This window comes from Jaculus jaculus, chromosome 5, assembly GCF_020740685.1.
Source record: "Jaculus jaculus isolate mJacJac1 chromosome 5, mJacJac1.mat.Y.cur, whole genome shotgun sequence".
Classification (NCBI taxonomy): Eukaryota; Metazoa; Chordata; class Mammalia; order Rodentia; family Dipodidae; genus Jaculus; species Jaculus jaculus.
The window spans coordinates 166,146,222-166,163,325 of NC_059106.1; the positions used below are offsets into that span (position 1 = coordinate 166,146,222).

The following is a 17,104-nucleotide window of genomic DNA, read 5'->3' on the forward strand; positions in this document are numbered from 1 at the left end:
TGCCTCCCAAGTGCTAGGATTAAAGGCGTGGGCCACCACGACCGACCTTTTTTTTTTTTTATAGTTAACAACTTCCATGATTGTAAATAATATCTGATGGTAATTCCCTCCCTCCCCCCACTTTCCCCTTTGAAACTCCACTCTCCATTATATCTCCTCCCCCTCTCAATCAGTCTCTCTTTTATTTTGATGTCATCATCTTTTCCTCCTCTTATGATGGTCTTGTGTAGGGAGTATCAGGCACTGTGAGGTCATAGATATCCAGGCCATTTTGTGTCTGGAGGAGCACATTGTAAGGAGTCCTACCCTTCCTTTGGCTCTTACATTCTTTCCACCACCTCTTCGCAATGGACCGAGCCTTGGAAGGTGTGATAGAAATATTGCATATAATATAGAAATATTGATCTCCTCTGTCACTTCTTCCCAGCACTATGATGCCTTTTGAGTCATCCCAAGGTCACTGCCACCTGGGAAGAGAAGCATTAATATATGGATATGAATATTAAGAGAAGTGCTTACTGGGCAGTTTGATGAACATAATATATAAATTTAGCCAGACAGCAGCAGATGTTAAACCCCTAGGGCTCATGACTACCCCTGTTGTAGGTTTTCAGTATAGGGATATATTCCCTCCCATGTAGCGGGCCTCCAGTCCAATTAGAGGGCAGTTGGTTTCCACCATGACAGACATGCCACTATTGCACCTGTTGGCTCATTTGGCCTGGCTGGACATATATAAGGCTTACAGTGTCCACTGTTGGGTATCTTCACTGGTGATTTCTCTCTCTCCCATTGAACTGCATGCAGCATGGCTTTTTCTAGCTTTCTGTCAGCTGGTCTACATGAAGGAGGTTTTTTTTTTTAATTTTTTTTTTTTGTTGTTTAGTTTCATTTATTTGAAAGTGACAGAGAGACAAAGAGGCAGATAGATAGAGAGAGAGAGAGAGAGAGAGAGAGAGAGAATGGGCGCGCCAGGGCTTCCAGCCTCTGCAAACGAACTCCAGACGCGTGCGCCCCCTTGTGCATCTGGCTAACGTGGGACCTGGGGAACCGAGCCTCGAACCGGGGTCCTTAGGCTTCACAGGCAAGCGCTTAACCGCTAAGCCATCTCTCTAGCCCTGAAGGAGGTTTTTAACTCAGTTCCAGCAGGATTTCTCAGTGGCCTTGCAGCCCACGTATGTGCAGTCTTCAGCAATAGGGTCTTACCATCTATTCCTGGCGGGAAACCAAAGGTCTCAGCAATTGCCTGTAATGTTTTGGGCGGCATCAGGGACCTCCCTGGCCAACAACTCACTGGAAGGTGTCCCATCCCTGGCACTGAAAATTTTTCTAGTAACAATCTATGGGCCCTGTGTGTTCCATCGTCCAAAAAGGCCCATGTTTTCTTTACTTTTTGTGGAACGTGCCCTTAAAACTGCTCCCTCAGTAAAAAAGCCAAGTGTGGGGGTTCATTGCTGCCTGAGATCTTGTCTTCATTTTCTGTGGGTAGTGGCAATGTTCAGCACCGATCCCCTCTCATTCTTTCAGATCCAAAGGACATCAGGTGTTCCTCCACACTGCCCGTGGTAAGTACCGTCCACCTGCGGTTGCCTTCTAGCGCCCCCGCCCAGCCCTCTGTGCAGCCACCCACGTTGCTGTCTGGGGAAGGGCAGGCCACAGTCTCGTGCAGCGTGTGTGACATTTGGGTTCTCCTCTGGGATAGACTGAGGCCAAGTCTGGTCAAGCCTCCCTAGTGGGGTCCACCGGCTTTCCCCAGTATGGGCCTCAGTGTGACCAGGAGAAAATGTGCGGTGAACATCACTTTAAGTGGGTGGCCACCCGCTTCAGGTGTCCGTCATCTGGGCCCGGCGTGCCCGATGCATCTTACCCGATCAGGTTAGCAGCACACTGTCGCTTCTCCAGCCTCGGCCGTGGCTTACCTATGACCACCCCCGCTGTCAGCTTGGCATCGGCATCCGTCCTCAGAGAGGGAACTTTCTCACTGGCCCTCTGACCGTGGCCTCTGCCCTTCTGAGTCACTTTCCTGCCCAAGGCAGCCCCCTGGCCACGTGTTCACTCCCCTCTTATGGCCTGGGCACCTGGTTCCTGGATCACCTTCCCCGTCCCTCCAGCCTCAACCCGAGGCTCTGTTGCCACACTGGAAAAACGTTCCTCTTGCCTCCTTACCCTGCCCGCGCCCCTCCCATCTACCCTTGTGCAGCTCCTTCCTGCCCTCGGCCTCCACCCTCCCATTCCATGTGCCATCGAGGTGGCCGCAACACCTTCTTATCACGCGGTGTGGGCAGCGCTCAGCCTCCCCTTAGCCTGGCCCTGCATTTGATACGGCTCTTCCCACCCTCCTTTCCGCCTCCGTGGGGTGCTCTTGATGTCACCACAGACTGGCATGACGTCACTCAGTGGTCTTCATTTCACTCAGTATAAAACCTTAATCTGGTCCCCCTCTGCCCTTCATTTACGCTAGGAGGGGACTCTGGGAGCAGTGTCCCTACTGTGCAGCAGAGGGCGCCAGAGCTCTTTCCTGCCAGCGCTATAAGAGCCATGAAAGCCTTGAATGCAATTCTTTTGCAAAAGCATTTTATGAAGCAGGGCCTAGTGACCCATGCCTTAATCCCAGCACTGGGGAGGCAGAGATAGGAGGATCGCCATGAGTTCGAGGCCACCCTGAGACTACATGGTGACTTCCAGGTCAGCCTGGGCTAGAGTGAGACACTACCTCGTAAAAAAAAAAAAAAAAAAAAAAAAGAACAAAAAGATTTTCTGGCTCTTTATTAAACAGACAAAAAATAATAATAAAAAGAGAGAAACACTACCCTTCTGGAGGGTTAAAAACAACAATATTTTAATTTTTATTTATTTATTTATGAAAGAACGACAGAGAGAGATTGACAGAACAGGCATGCCAGGGCCTCTAGCCACTGCAAACTTCAGATGCCTATGTCACCATAGGCATCTGGCTTACGTGGGATCTGGGGAATCAAACCTGGGTCCTTAGGCTTCACAGGCAAGCACCTTAACTGCTAAGCCATCTCTCCAGCCCACAACATTATTCTTTTTAGGCATATTTTTATATATAACTATACTGGAAAATGTTCTCAGAGGCATTTTCCTCTAAAACATGAGTTTCAGTGACCAAGCTTATAGAGCTGGTGACATTTTCTGTTGGGCTGTGAGGCCTCTGAACCACATGAGTGGTGGCCTCTGGACTAGGAGGCCCTGGACACTTACTTCCACCTGGGAACATCTTCCCCTCCAGAAAGGTCCCTCTTCCCAGTGATGTCACACCACTACAGACTGGGTAGATTCTGAGGAAAAGGCTTATTTTGGCTCGTAGCCCCGGAGGCCCAAGGTTGAGGGCTGCGTCTGGCCACGGCCTTCCTGTTGGTAGACTCCTGAGGCGCGCATCACATGGAGCGAGGCGGGGAGTGTGGGCCTTGCCTTCGTGTGAAGCCACAGGATCCTGGGAGGCCCACTGCTGACCTGTCTGATGCGACACCCCTCCCACTGCCTGTCCCCTGAACGACACAGCCAGGGGCGTCCACCCTCTTCATACCCGCAACAGAGTTCCGCCTCAACCCAGGATGCCTCGGGTGCCCCCGCCGGGTGCCCCCACCGTCACAGCAGAGCAGGAGAATTAGGCTTCTCAGCTTTTGTGTTCCAAAGGCACGGCCAAGGAAGTGCAAGGACGGTCCCACAGAATGGAGGGAAACTGTCACAAATTGTGCCTGAGAAGGGACATAAGGACCTCTGTGTTGTTGGGGGGGGGGGTTGTTTGTTTGTTTGTTTGTTTTTTGGATAGGGTCTCACTCTGGCCCAGGCTGACCTGGAATTCACTATGTCGTCTCAGGGTGGCATTAAAGGCGTGCGCCACCACGCCTGGCTAATTCCTAAGTTTTAAGAGTTCCATGCCAGGCGTGGTGGCGCACGCCTTTAATCCCAGCACTCGGGAGGCTGAGGTAGGAGGATCGCCTTGCGTTCAAGGCCACCCTGAGATGACATAGTGAATTCCAGGTCAGCCTGGGCCAGAGTGAGACCCTACCTCGAAAAACAAAAATAATAATAATAATAAATAAATAAATAAATATAAAAAGAAAAGAAGAAACATTTGAAAGGGATATTTGAAACTTGCCTTGTGTCTGGGATGCCAGTGTAAAGGTCTCTGCCTCTGTTCAGAGACTGTTGAAGAGCTGTGGGAACTTGTTCTATTTGTCTTTTTATTTATTTATTCATTTTTGAGAGAGAGAATTGGCACACCAGGGCATCAGCCACTGCAGCTGAATTCCAGACGCTTGCGCCACCTAGTGGGCACGTGCGACCTTGTGCTTGTCTCACCTCTGTGTGTCTGGTTTATGTGGGATCTAGAGAGTCAAACATGGGTCCTTGGGCTTCGTAGGAAAGCCCCTTAACCACTAAGCCATCTCTCCAGCTCTGGCACTCCAATCTCTACAACATACTCCAGCCAGCAGGGAGGTGGACAGGGAAAGGAAGACAGGCTTTTCCTCTTTCAGAACTCCTTGGAGCTCCTCATGAAGCTTGCAGACCACACGGCTGCAAGGACCTGTGAGATGGCCCTGCCTTGAGCCCCTGTGTTCCTGTTGCGAAGGCAGGGCCTCTGTTGCTGTCCAAGAGCAAGGCGCTGTGCGGCTGCGTGTGGCAGCTAAGGGCCTCTGCCCACTGCCTGGACTGGCAGCCGCACTATGGCTACAGACCCAGTGTGCCTTGCTTGCGGGCACCAGGCTTGCTGAGGGCAAAGCCCTGATGATTTGAAAATACACGGTTCCAATTTCAGATGTGTCCAGGAGTTCCGTGTTATCCCGCAGACACCCCGCCAGGGCAGCTTTTGAAGAACCAGCAGCTTTCCCAGCTGGCCACCTCACAGGCACACTGCTGCAGCTTTAGGGCTGATTCCTAGGCAGTGACAAGGCCAATGGCTTCTCCCAGAGGAGAAACAGAACCAGCGCCGGCGCCTGCGGTCTAAATGGCCTGGGCTTAGGCGTTGCTCTGCTATGACTCGGACTAGTGTAAATAAACATCTGGCTTAGCTCCGAATCTTAAAGGAAGCTCGGTTAGGCCAGTTCAGGAGGAACAATGAAACCTTACCATCAGAGAACTTCCAGCAATCATTTTTTGTACCAGTAACTATCATCTGGGGCCCTTGGAAGCAGTGGTCAGGAAATGGTGCCTTTATCTTAGTGCCCAAGAAGCCACTGGCATTTCTCCATCTTTCCCTTTGGAAGTAGGAGATGGTGTTTTGACTGGTCTTGCGTTTTGTAGCCTGTTCATGAACATTTTGCTCCCCGCCAGATCTGGGGGTCCCTGTGGGGCAGCCTCCCTTCCCACTCGGCTGCTCACCTAGGCGGACATATGTTCCACACCTCTTAAAAGAGAAACGCTGACCAATGTCGTTTCTTTTTGTTTGTTTGTTTGTTTTGTTTTGTTTTTCACAGTAGGGTCTCACTGTAGCCCAAGCTGACCTGGAATTCACTATTTAGTCTCAGGATGGCCTCGAACTCAGAGTGATCCTTCTACATCTACCTCCCGCGTGCGCCACCACATCCGGCTTTTTGTCTTGTTTTTGAGACAGAGTGTCACTGGGAAGTCCTGACTGGCTTGGAACTTGCCGAGTCCCAGGCTGTACTCAAACTTACAGCAGTCCTCGGGCCTCTCTCTGCTTCCTGAATGCTGGGGTTCCACATGTGAGCCAGCATGTTGGTTGGGCTTTTTTGTTGTTTTGTTAGTTAGTTTGTTTGTTATTTATTTATTTATTTTTGGTTTTTCAATGTAGGGTCTCACTCTAGCTCAGGCTGACCTGGAATTCACTATGTAGTCTCAGGGTGGCCTCGAACTCATGGTGATCCTCCTACTTCTGCCTCCCGAGTGCTGGGATTAAAGGCGTGCACCACCACGCCTGACCTTGTTTTTTAATATTTTTATTTGTTTATTTGCAAGCAGAGAGAGAGAACAAGAATCAGAGAGAATATGGGTAGTTCACATCAGGGTTTCTTAGCACTGCAAATGAACTCCAGATGCATGTACCACTTTGTACATCTGGCTTTATGTAAGTACTGAGGAGGTGAATCATGGCTGGCAGCCTTGCAAATAAGCATCTGTAATTATTGAGACATCTCCACAGCCCCCTGTTTTGTTTTGTTTTTAATTTATTTATTTGAGAGAGAAAGAATCAGAGAGAGAGAGAGAAGGGGCAGGCCATGGCCTTAGCCACTGCAAATGAACTCCAGACTCATGCGCCCCCTTGTGCATCTAGCTTACCTGGGTCCTGGGGAATCGAAATGTCTTAACCACTAAGCCATCTCTCCAGCTCCTCCCCTGCCATTTTTCGAAATTAACATGTACTCATTGTATGACACAGTGAGTTTTATTATGATATTTTCTTTTTAAAATACTTTTATCTATCTATTTGCAAACAGACAGAGATAGAAGAGAGGCAGACAGAGAATGGGCACACCAGGGCCTCTGGCCACTACAAATGAACTCCAGATACATGTGCCACTTTCTGCATCTGGATTTATGTGGGTCCTGGGGAATCGAACCTGCCTCATAGGCTTTGCAGGCAGGCGCCTGGACTGCTGTGCCATCTCTCCAGCCCTATTATAACATGTTCATATGTGCCTATCATGTATCTTGCTCGATTCATCCTCCCCATTACCACCTTCTTTTTTTCTTTTCAATTTTTTTTTTATCAGTAGCTTCCATGATTATAAAAAATGTCCCATGGTCATGCCCTCCCTCCCCTCACTTTCCCCTTTGAAACTCCATTCCCCATCATATCCCCTCCCTATCTCAATCAGTCTCTATTTTATGTTGATGTCATGATCTTTTCCTCCTCTTATGATGGTCTTGTGTAGGTAGTGTCAGGCACTGTGAGGTCATGGATATCCAGGCCACTTTGTGTCTGGGGGGAGCACGTTGTAAAGAGTCCTACCCTTCCTTTGGCTTGTACTTTCTTCCCGCCACCTCTTCTGCACCCCATTACCTTCTTTGTTTTTTTTTTTTTTGTTTGTTTGTTTGTTTGTTTTGATTTTTCGAGGTAGGGTCTCACTCTAGCCCAGGCTCCCATTACCTTCTTTTTCCCCCTTCTTCCTTTCATGTTGATGTCTCCTCCCCACCCCCTGCCCCCAGTGAGTTTCAGTGACTGGATTCAACTCCTTTGTGTATGAGCCATAGTTTGTCTATCTGTGCGCGCGGTGATCCACACGTAGTCTGACTCCCGGCTGTTGTGAGCAGCCCTGGGGGAAGGCAAGGAGTGTGCAGGCCTGTCTGTCTGCGGTGTGCTGGCTTTGGTCCTTCAGGCATGTTTCTCAAGAGTGCTAGAGCTGAGCCAGATGGTAGCTCTATTTTTAGTTTTGTAGGCCATCCACGCTGATTTCCACAGTGACCCAGCTTACACTCCCCTCAGCGGTGGGCAAGGGCTCCCCTTGCCCGGAATCCTTGGCAACATTTCTTGCCGCTTGTTTGCCGATGATAGCCCTCCTGAGTTCGGATCTCAGCGCCAGTTCCGTTTGTACTCCTCTGGTGGCCAAGGATGAGGGACGAGTGGTCATGTGTTCATCTGAAAAGCTCATTTGCCTGTTTGCTGATTGGATTATTTGATCTTTTGTTGCTTACTGTTCTTTGAGCTCTTTCTACGTTCTGGACATATATAAGGGGTTTTTCTCCTGTTCCGTGGCTTCCCTTTTCACTCCGTTAACCATTTCCTCGGCTGTGCAGAAGCTTTCTGGTTGGAAACAACCCCATTCGTGCCCATTCGTGAGTTCTGGCCATTCTCTGGGCTCCTAGAGAGCTGTCCGGAACATCCTTGCCCGTGCTTACAGCATGTTGTTTTCTCAGAATTTCAGTTACATTTTGAATTGACTCTTGTGAAGGGAGGCAGGTAGAGATCTAGTTTCGTTCTTCTCCACGTGCATATCCAGTCTTCCCAGCATCATGTATTGAAGAGGCTTTCTCCAAAGTGTGTGTGTGTGTATGTGTATGTGTGTGTGTGTGTGTGTGTGTGTGTAGGTGTGTGTTTCGGTTTTTCGAGGTAGGGTCTCACTGTAGCCCCGGCTGACCTGGAATTCACTATGTAGTCTCAGGGTGGCCTCGAACTCACGAAGATCCTTCTGCTTCATCTCCTAAGTACTGCGATTAAAGGCGTGTGCCACCACGCCTGGCCAAATTGTATGTGTATGTGCATTTTTTAATTTTCATTTTATTTATTTATTTGCAAGCAGAGAGGTACAGAGAGAGAAAGAGTGCATGGCATTCCAGGGCCTCTAGTCATTGTAAACGAACTCCAGATGCCTGCACCATTTTATGCATCTGGCTTATCTGGGTACTGGGGAATGTAATCCCAGTCATAGGCTTTGTAGGCAAGCGCCTTAACCGCTGAGCTATCTCTGCAGCCTATCTATCTATCTATACATGCACACACACATACAAATATAATTTTTTTATTTTGTTTTTGAGGCAGGGTCTCATTCTAGCCCAGGCTTAACTAGAATTCACTTTGTAGTCTCAGGGTGGCCTCAAACTCACAGTGATCCTCATACCTCTGCCTGCAAAGCACTGGGATTAAAGGTGTATGCCACCATGCCCAGCTCAAAGTACATTTTTTAAAGCTTTTCTTTTTTTCACAAGCAGAGAGAGAGAGAGGATGGGTGCACCAGGGCCTTTTCTATCCAAAGCCATCAGAGAATGCCAAAGCCACAGCCATGGAGGAAGGCTGCATTGCCCTTCCCTGCTTGCTCATAGCTCTGCCTTGGCCCATTCTTCAGGAAGGGTGCTGTGTCCACGCTCTTACCTGATGGCCTGCTGCCTTGCGATGGACGATGGACAGCTTGGCCCATTTCATTGTTAGCGGCCTGTCGCATTTTCTCTTGATAACTTTGCTTTCATGCTAGGAGCATTGTTGGGGGATCACTCTAATGAAATGTTTTTCTCCCAGCACCCCAAAGTCTCTGAGAATGGCACGAACAGATTTAGATTGCAGAAGCAAGTCCCACACAGCACAAACAACGGGCCTCTGGTAAGTGACACGGGCACTCGCCTTTTAGGGTGTCTTAGAGCTGTGAGCTGCAGAAGCGTCCCTCAAGCCAGAGAGGTGGCTAGCTGTCCCTGTGCCTCAGTGACATGTGCCATGACCCTCCGGGATTTTAACACTATCCGACCTCTTTAGATGCCTTTGGTGGGATTTAAGAAGCCTTTGTTGGCTTTCTTTGTACAATCAGCTAAACTTGTTTTAGGTGTTCAATCAAATTTGAAAGCCGTGCATTCTTTCCATGGTCGTTTGCTGGTAGATGAGTCCCAGGCACTGTTTGAGGTTGTCAGGGTCCAGAGGTGGGTGTGGTTAGGAATTAAGCCAAGGCCTTAGACCCAAGGTGCGCCAGCTCAGGAAGCAGGGTGGGAAGATGCTGTTCCAGCTTGGCACAGAGAGTGTTGGGCAGCAGGAACACACAGTGTCCCGGATGTACAAGTGGACATGGAGAATTCACGTCACAGGATTGAGAAAAGGTGAGAGAAGCCGGGCGTGGTGGTGCTCGCCTTTAATCCCAGCACTCGGGAGGCAGAGGTCGGAGGAGGATCGCTGTGAGTTCAAGGCTATCCTGACACTACAGAGTGAATTCCAGGTCAGCCTGGGCTAGAGCAAGACCCTTCCTTGGTGGGAGGGGGTTGAGAGAAAGAAAGAAAAGGTGAGAGAGATGTCATGAGTTTTCTTTGGCCCTCCCCCACTTTGCAGAGAAGGAAATTGAGGCACACAGGGGCTAAGTCCCTGACTTGTCTCCTGTAGTGAAGAGGAGACCCCAGTGTCCTGCCCACTCCAGGGTCTTCTAGGAGGCCTTGTATGGCTCCTGTTTCCCTGAGTGAGCCTCCTGGGGCATTTTAGATTTCTGGATCATAGGAGTTATGGCCGTTTTCTTTGCTTTTGCTTAAAGGATTGGTGCACTGAGCAAGTGTCTTACTGTTTTGGTTATCCCAGGAAGTTATGATGGTGGACCTGGTGAGAGAAATGTGGTGTCTTGGGCACCCCGGTCTGTGCTTAGCAAGAAGCAGGCAGGGAGTGGTTACGCAAAGTGCTGTGGAATCTCTGCCCACTTCTTGCCGTCATCGTTAAAAATCACATCTTGGACTGAAGAGATGGCTCGGTGGTTTAAGGCGCTTGCGTCCAACATCTGGCAGCCTGGGTTCTGCTTCTCCATTTCCCACATAAAGCCCAGCGCACAAAGAGGCTCATGTGTCTGGAGTTCACTTGCAGTGAGTAGAAGCCTGGTGTGCCCATTCTCCCTCTCTCAAATAAATAAATAAATTTAATATATATTAAATTAATTAACATATATATATGTATGTATATATATATTGGCTTTTCAAGGTAGGGTCTCACTCTGGCCCAGGCTGACCTGGAATTCACTATGGAGTCTCAGGGTGGCCTTGAACTCATGGTGATCCTCCTACCTCTGCCTCCCGAGTGCTGGGATTAAAGGCGTGCGCCACCACGCCCGGCTTAAAATATATATATATTTTTAAAAATCACATCTCTTTGTTGTGACTCCCCAGTGTGACTCCCCATTGTGAGCCAGCTCAGACCCCCTGGGCTCTGACATGGAGCTGGCATGAAACAATGCAGAAGAGCCATGTGGATTCCTGGTGATTCCTCTTCTTCTCCTCTTGGGCCTGGTGGTTGCCCTGGGGGTGGATGTGGTTGTCATCTTCCTGGCCACTGATCTTCCTCACGTTCCTTGGCACCTCTGAGGGTCTTCTAACTGCCTTGGCTCAGACCCTGTCGAACCTTCCCACCACTACGTACACAGGCTGTATCTTATCTCGCCTCCCGCCCCTGGTTCCCCGCAGCATGGTAGCAGATGTGTCGGGGTGAGAGGAGAGCAGTGTTCCCACATCACAGCCTCTGCACCCTCCTTCCGTGTGTTTGTTTTCTTTGATGATCATATTTTACCAGTGAGGACCTTTGCTGCTGGATAGCATACAGTCCCCACCCCCGGTCATAAATCCTGTTGGGGGCGCTCCTTGCTTGCCCTGTAGGAGGCAGAAGCCCTCTTGGAAAGCCTACCTCTACTAAAGTCTCCCTTAAAATGCAAAGGAATTGGGTGCCTAGGAGCCTTGCCCAGAGGAGTGGCTGTGAGCTCAGCCCTCTGCTTGCTTCCATGGCAAAGCCTGGGTCTGCACCTTTACAGCAGCCCAGCAGATGGCGCCTTGGAGCACTTTACAAATCCAGGAGGGGCTGTGGCCAGCCTCAGGACTCTTGGGGAAAGTGGTGGACTTTCTTTGGTTGACAGTTGACATAGTCTAGGTCACAGGCTTCTCTTCACTCCTGGCCCCAAGTACACTGCACTGGAACTTGCTCCCTGTTGACTGCACCTCACTCCCTGCACTCCTGTTTAGGAGGGTCTGGGAAGTCCTGCAGGTCTCAACTTGGTCCACAGGCACTGGCCTGGGACCTGGGTTATTCCAGAGACTGTCACAGCTTGGCCAGGCCTGCCTAGACCTCAGGTCTCAGCCCTCAGGAGGAAGAGAGATCGGTGTTTGGCCTAGAGGAGAACTAGTGTTCGAGTCTGCCAAGTGGCCACCTAGCATGTCCCATGAGAGAAAAGCCCATTCCCCACGCACAGCCCGGCATTTCTCTACGTGCTGATGGTGTGTTGTGGGGAGCAGGTTCCGTCTTCACAGCTGGGCTTGCCGTCTTCATCCTGGAGCGTCACGTGTGTGGGTCAGTGGGGAGATGTCCCGGTCAGGGAATCTGGCCCCAGGCGACATGGGTCCCGGGCTCTCTCCAGGTCACACGCGGCACACAGAGAACCCATTTGGTGTGTCTGCCACTCGGCTTTCGAATTTCCATTTGTATCTGAGAAAGACTTCTGGATATCAAGGGTAGGGTAGGGGAGATGTTAACATTTTCTTTTTCTCTCTCTGTCTTTTAAGAAAATTCTACAGCATTTTGAATCCACCTTGCACAGGTTATAGTACAGTAAATGGGTAAAACCTGTTGGACTTCATGGAAGGTTGGAAGTACATAGGCACATTCCTTTTTAAGCCCTTGCTCATGGTTCATTCATGAAGTCTTTTTATTTTTTTAATTATTATTATTTTTATTAACAACTTTCATGATTGTAAACAATACCCCATGGTAATGCCCTCCCTCTCCCCACTTTCCCCCTTGAAACTCCATTCTCCATCATATCCCCACCCCATCTCAACCAGTCTCTTTGATTTTGATGTCATCATCTTTTCCTCCTCTTATGATGGTCTTGTGTAGGTAGTGTCAGGCACTGTGAGGTCATGGCTATCCAGGCCATTTTGTGTCTGGGTAGAGCACGTTGTAAGGAGTCCTACCCTTTCTTTGGCTCTTACATTCTTTCCACCACCTCTTCTGCAATGGACCTGTTTTTGGAAGGTGTGATAGAGATATTGCAGTGTTGAGCACCCCTGTCACTTATGAGGAGTCATTTTAGATCACTCTCTTTTTTATTTTATTTTATTTTTGGTTTTCCGAGGTAGGGTGCCACCACACCTGGCTTTTTTAGATCATTCTTACTCTGACTTAAGCCCTACCCAGAGCTCCAGTGACCACAGACTTTGTCCCTTAGGAGTATGTACAGTATCGTAAGGCACAAATGTTAGAACTGGGTTATAAATTTTATAAAAATATTGCTTGGAGCCAGGAAAATGGCTCAGTCAGTAAAGTACTTGCCTTAAAAGCTGGAGACCTGATTTCCAGTCCCAGGACCCATAGGAAAGTTGAGTGTGGCGGCACAGGCTCCTAATCCCAGTACTGGGGAGGCAGACCGGAAGTGCTCTGGGCTTCTCCAGCCAGACCGTCTAGCCTATTTGGCAAAAGCTCCAGGCCAATGAGAGACTCTCTCAAAAAAGGTGGATGAACCGGGCGTGGTGGCACACGCCTTTAATCCCAGCCCTCGGGAGGCAGAGGTAGGAGGATCGCCGTGAATTCAAGGCCACCCTGACACTACATAGTGAATTCCAGGTCAGCCTGTGCTAGAGCGAGATCCTACCTTGAGAAAAAGAAAAAAAAAAAAAAAAACCTCAAAAAAAAAGAGGGCTGGAGAGATGGCTTAGCGGTTAAGCGCTTGTCTGTGAAGCCTAAGGACCCCGGTTTGAGGCTCGGTTCCCCAGGTCCCACGTTAGCCAGATGCACAAGGGGGCGCATGCGTCTGGAGTTCGTTTGCAGAGGCTGGAAGCCCTGGCGCGCCCATTCTCTCTCTCTCCCTCTATCTGTCTTTCTCTCTGTGTCTGTCGCTCTCAAATAAATAAATTAATTAATTAAAAAAAAAAGAGTTCAAAAAAAAAAAGAAAGTGGTGGATGATGCCTGAGAAGATGAGCACGTGGGTCGTCCTCTGACTCCACACGCGTGCGCACATAGACACATATGCGTGCGTGCACACGCACACAAACACATATGCGCGCACACGCACAGACACACACATGGGAAAATCAGAATGTCACTTCTAGCAGTGTCTGCTAGTTGTTAGCTCCCTAATGAGTAACAGGCTCCTTCATATAACCCCTATTACATTTCCATAATGTTACATGTCTTCCCACCACTCCGTGACCGCTGACGCCGACTCGGGTGTCAGCTTCTCTCCATCCAAAGATGCCACCCTGGTCTGCTTATATACATCAGCGTGAGGTCGAAATGAGAGTCCTGTTCTCATGACGCTGTACAATGGATCCCCAGCCTCTTCCTGTGTCGCCGAACTCTTCTGACTGCGTGATAAGTCATTCATATGGATATCCTTGAATTGACCAATTTTTCTCCACAGTGATGTGACATTCTATTTTTTCATTTTCAAATTATTACTATTTTAACTTCTTTTATTTTTTTTTGTTTTACTTTTTATTTTTTTGAGAGAGACAGACACAGAAAGAAAGAGGCAGATAGAGAGAGAATGGGCACACCAGGGCCTCCTCCAGGAACTCCAGATGTTTGAGCCCCTTGTGCACCTGGCTAACGTGGGTCCTGGACAATCGAGCCTCAAACTGGGGTCCTTAGGCTTCACAGGAAGTGCTTAACCACTAAGCCATCTCTCCAGCCCTATTTTAACTTTTTATTGACAACTTCCATATGTATGCAATGTACCCTGATTCTAATTTTTAAAGCTCTTTTTTTTTTTTTTTTTGGTTTTTCGAGGTAGAGTCTCACTCTAGCCCAGGCTGACCTGGAATTCACTCTGTAGTCTCAGGGTGGCCTCGAACTCATGGTGATCCTCCTACCTCTGCCTCCCGAGTGCTGGGATTAAAGGCGTGTGCCACCACACCCGGCTAAAACTCTTGTTTTTAATTTTTTGATTTTTTATTTTACAGCAAGAGAGGGAGAGGGAGATATATAGAGAGAAATGAGGGACAAGCAGTCTGCTGCGAGCCCAGGCCAATCTCCTCAGCTCGGGCCAATTCAGCCTCAGAATTGGCATGCCAGGGCCTCAGCCACTGCAGTCGAATTCCAGATGCTTGTGCCACCTAGCAGGCACATGCGACCTTGAGCTTGCCTCACCTTTGTGCGTCTGGCTTACGTGGAATCTGAAGAGCCAAACATGGGGCCTTAGGCTATGCAGGCAAGCGCCTTAACCGCTAAGCCATCTCTCCAGTCCCTGATTCTAATTTTCCTTGACAATTTCTGAAGCAAGGAATTTTATGAGTCAATAGTGTTTCATAAAACTCTGTGGATGCTAACAACTGTGAAATGATGACCATGGTGACAGTGTTGTCCGAGATGTCCCCTGAACTTGCAGTGGGAAACAGAGTCGCTAGGGAGCTTTGTCATTAGGCCTCACCTCCTCCAGGTGCGCCTGGTGACACCTTTTCCTTTCCATGCCCAGGACCCAGAGATGCAGTGTCTACTGTTGGCAGACGGGAAGAGTCCCCTCTACCCGAGCCACATTGTCGTCCTCCCTGGTGACGGCGGGAGCGCCATGGCTGCCATCAGCTTCACAGGAGCCCTGAGGATCCCGGTGAGTCGCACGCAGCAAGTGTATGCGCTTAACCGAGCGCGTGGCTGTGGCGTCTGTGGGTGCACGGGCTGCACAGACCGCAGCGAGACCCCCGAGGGTCGCGGGAGGCAGTGTGGGAATGAGCCCCTCCTGCTTCCATGCTTCTCAAATTCATTTTCTCCACTTAGAAATTTGGAAATTTGGGCTGGAAGGATGGCTTAGCAGTTAAGGTGTTTGCCTGCAAAGCCGAAAGGACCCAGGTTTGATTCCCCAGGACCCACATTAGCCAGGTGCACAAGGGGACGCATGCATCTGGAGCTTGTTTACAGTGGTTGGAGGCCCTAGCATGCCCATTCTCTCTCGCTCTCTCTCTCCTTTCTCCCTCTTTCTCTGTCAAATAAATAAATATTTTTTAAAAAAGAAAGAAACTCGGAAATTCTACGGACAAATAGAGCTCTCTATGTTCACTTGAAAAACAGAAAAGCTAGATGATTTGGGCCTGCACCTATGGGCCCCCATCCCTTGTAATGCCCCTCTTCAGGACCCTTAGGAGCTTTCCTTCTTACCCTGAGGGCCTGGGGTGCTACCCAAGAGGCACCCAATTCACCTATTATTTCTGAGCCCTGCTGAGCTCACTCTTCCACTTGCTCTTTCCTGAAAAGAGGCTCTCGTAGCCCACCTAGGGTCTGAGTGCCCAGTGGGCCACGTGTGTCACGGACAAGGTGAGGCATGAAGGGTCGGGGGCAGAGAAGCCCACGCAGCAGCTCCCACAGCGGAGCCACAGAGTCTCCCCCATGGCTCACCTGATGGTGCTCTGGCCCCTCGGGTCAGCTGGCACCCGCAGCACCAAGGCAGTGGTCCGTGTGAAGGCAAAGCCGTCTGCTATGAGCCCAGGCCCGCCTCTTCGGCTCAGGCCAATGGACGAGCCTCAGCTAGTGAGGCAGCCGAAGATGCAGGTAGCGAATGAAAGCCTCTTCTGAAACTGAGCTCCGGCTCCCGCAGCCAGCGCCTGAGAATCTTCCACATCCATTGGGACGCATGCTAAGCGCATAAGCGCAAGAATCACAGGGCAGGAATGGGCAGGAGAGGCTTTGGAGGTTTCTGTCAACCTTTACCGTGCCCCCACCCAGCTGGGCGGCTGGAGCATCCATTCGCGAGCCTCCATTTCCCCATCTCTTAATGACTGTGTTGATCTGAGGGTGGCACAGAGGTGTGCCATGGTGGTTGAATGGTAGACCACACATTTGTTTTCATTTTTATTTATTTATTTTGTTTTTTTGAGGTAGGGTCTCACTATAGCCCAGGCTGACCTGGAATTCACTATGGAGTCTTAGGGTAGTTTCGAACTCACTCCTACCTCTGCCTCCCAAGTGCTGGGATTAAAGGCATGTGCCACCACACCTGGTTTTAGACTGCACATACCCTACTATGATGCCAACTATGAAAATACCAATGTATGGGATTTAAAAAAAAAATTTTGTTGATTTTTATTTATTTATTTGAGAGCAACAGACAGAAAAAGGCAGATAGAGAAAATGGGCGTGCCAGGGCCTGCAGCCACTGCAAATAAACTCCAGACGCATGCACCCCCTTGTGCATCTGGCAAACGTGGGTCCTGGGGACTTGAGCCTCGAACCGGGTCCTTAGGCTTCACAGGCAAGCGCTTAACCACTAAACCATCTCTCCAGCCCTGTATGGGAATTTTTGTCTTTGGTAGTGTGTGCATGTATGTGTGAGGATGGACCCGGGCCTCATGCATGCGAGGCAAGTGCCCTGTCACTGAGCCACACCCACAACCCAGCTCATTTAACTGTATTTTTTTTAATTTTTTAAAAATCTTTTTATTAGGCAGGGCGTGGTGGCGCACACCTTTAATCCCAGCACTCGGGAGGCAGAGGTAGGAGGATCGCCGTGAGTTCAAGGCCACCCTGAGACTACAGAGTTAATTCCAGGTCAGCCTGGACTAGAGTGAGACCTCAAAAAAACCAAAAAAAAAAAAAAAAAAAAAAAATTTTTATTTATTAGAGACAGAGGGAGGGAGGGAGGGAGGGAAAGAATAGCCACGCCAGGGCCTCTGTCCACTGTAAACTCCAGACACTTGTGCCACCTTGTGCATCTGGCTTACGTGGGACCTGGAGAGTTAAACCTGGGTCCT

At 49.5% G+C, this 17,104-nt stretch overlaps 1 protein-coding gene across 4 annotated transcripts in view; it reads left to right on the forward strand.

The window, feature by feature from the left end:
* Slc37a1 (solute carrier family 37 member 1) overlaps positions 1–17,104 on the forward strand; it is an 86,429-nt gene that overhangs the window by 54,685 nt on the left and 14,640 nt on the right. For 3 of the 4 annotated variants that reach the window (XM_045151060.1, XM_045151061.1, XM_045151062.1), the window contains exons 9-11: positions 1,528–1,565; positions 8,942–9,022; positions 14,839–14,970. In XM_045151060.1, the coding sequence (XP_045006995.1) occupies positions 1,528–1,565; positions 8,942–9,022; positions 14,839–14,970 (251 nt within the window). The remainder of the gene's footprint in view (positions 1–1,527; positions 1,566–8,941; positions 9,023–14,838; positions 14,971–17,104) is intronic. The other variant, XM_045151063.1, reaches the window with a different exon arrangement.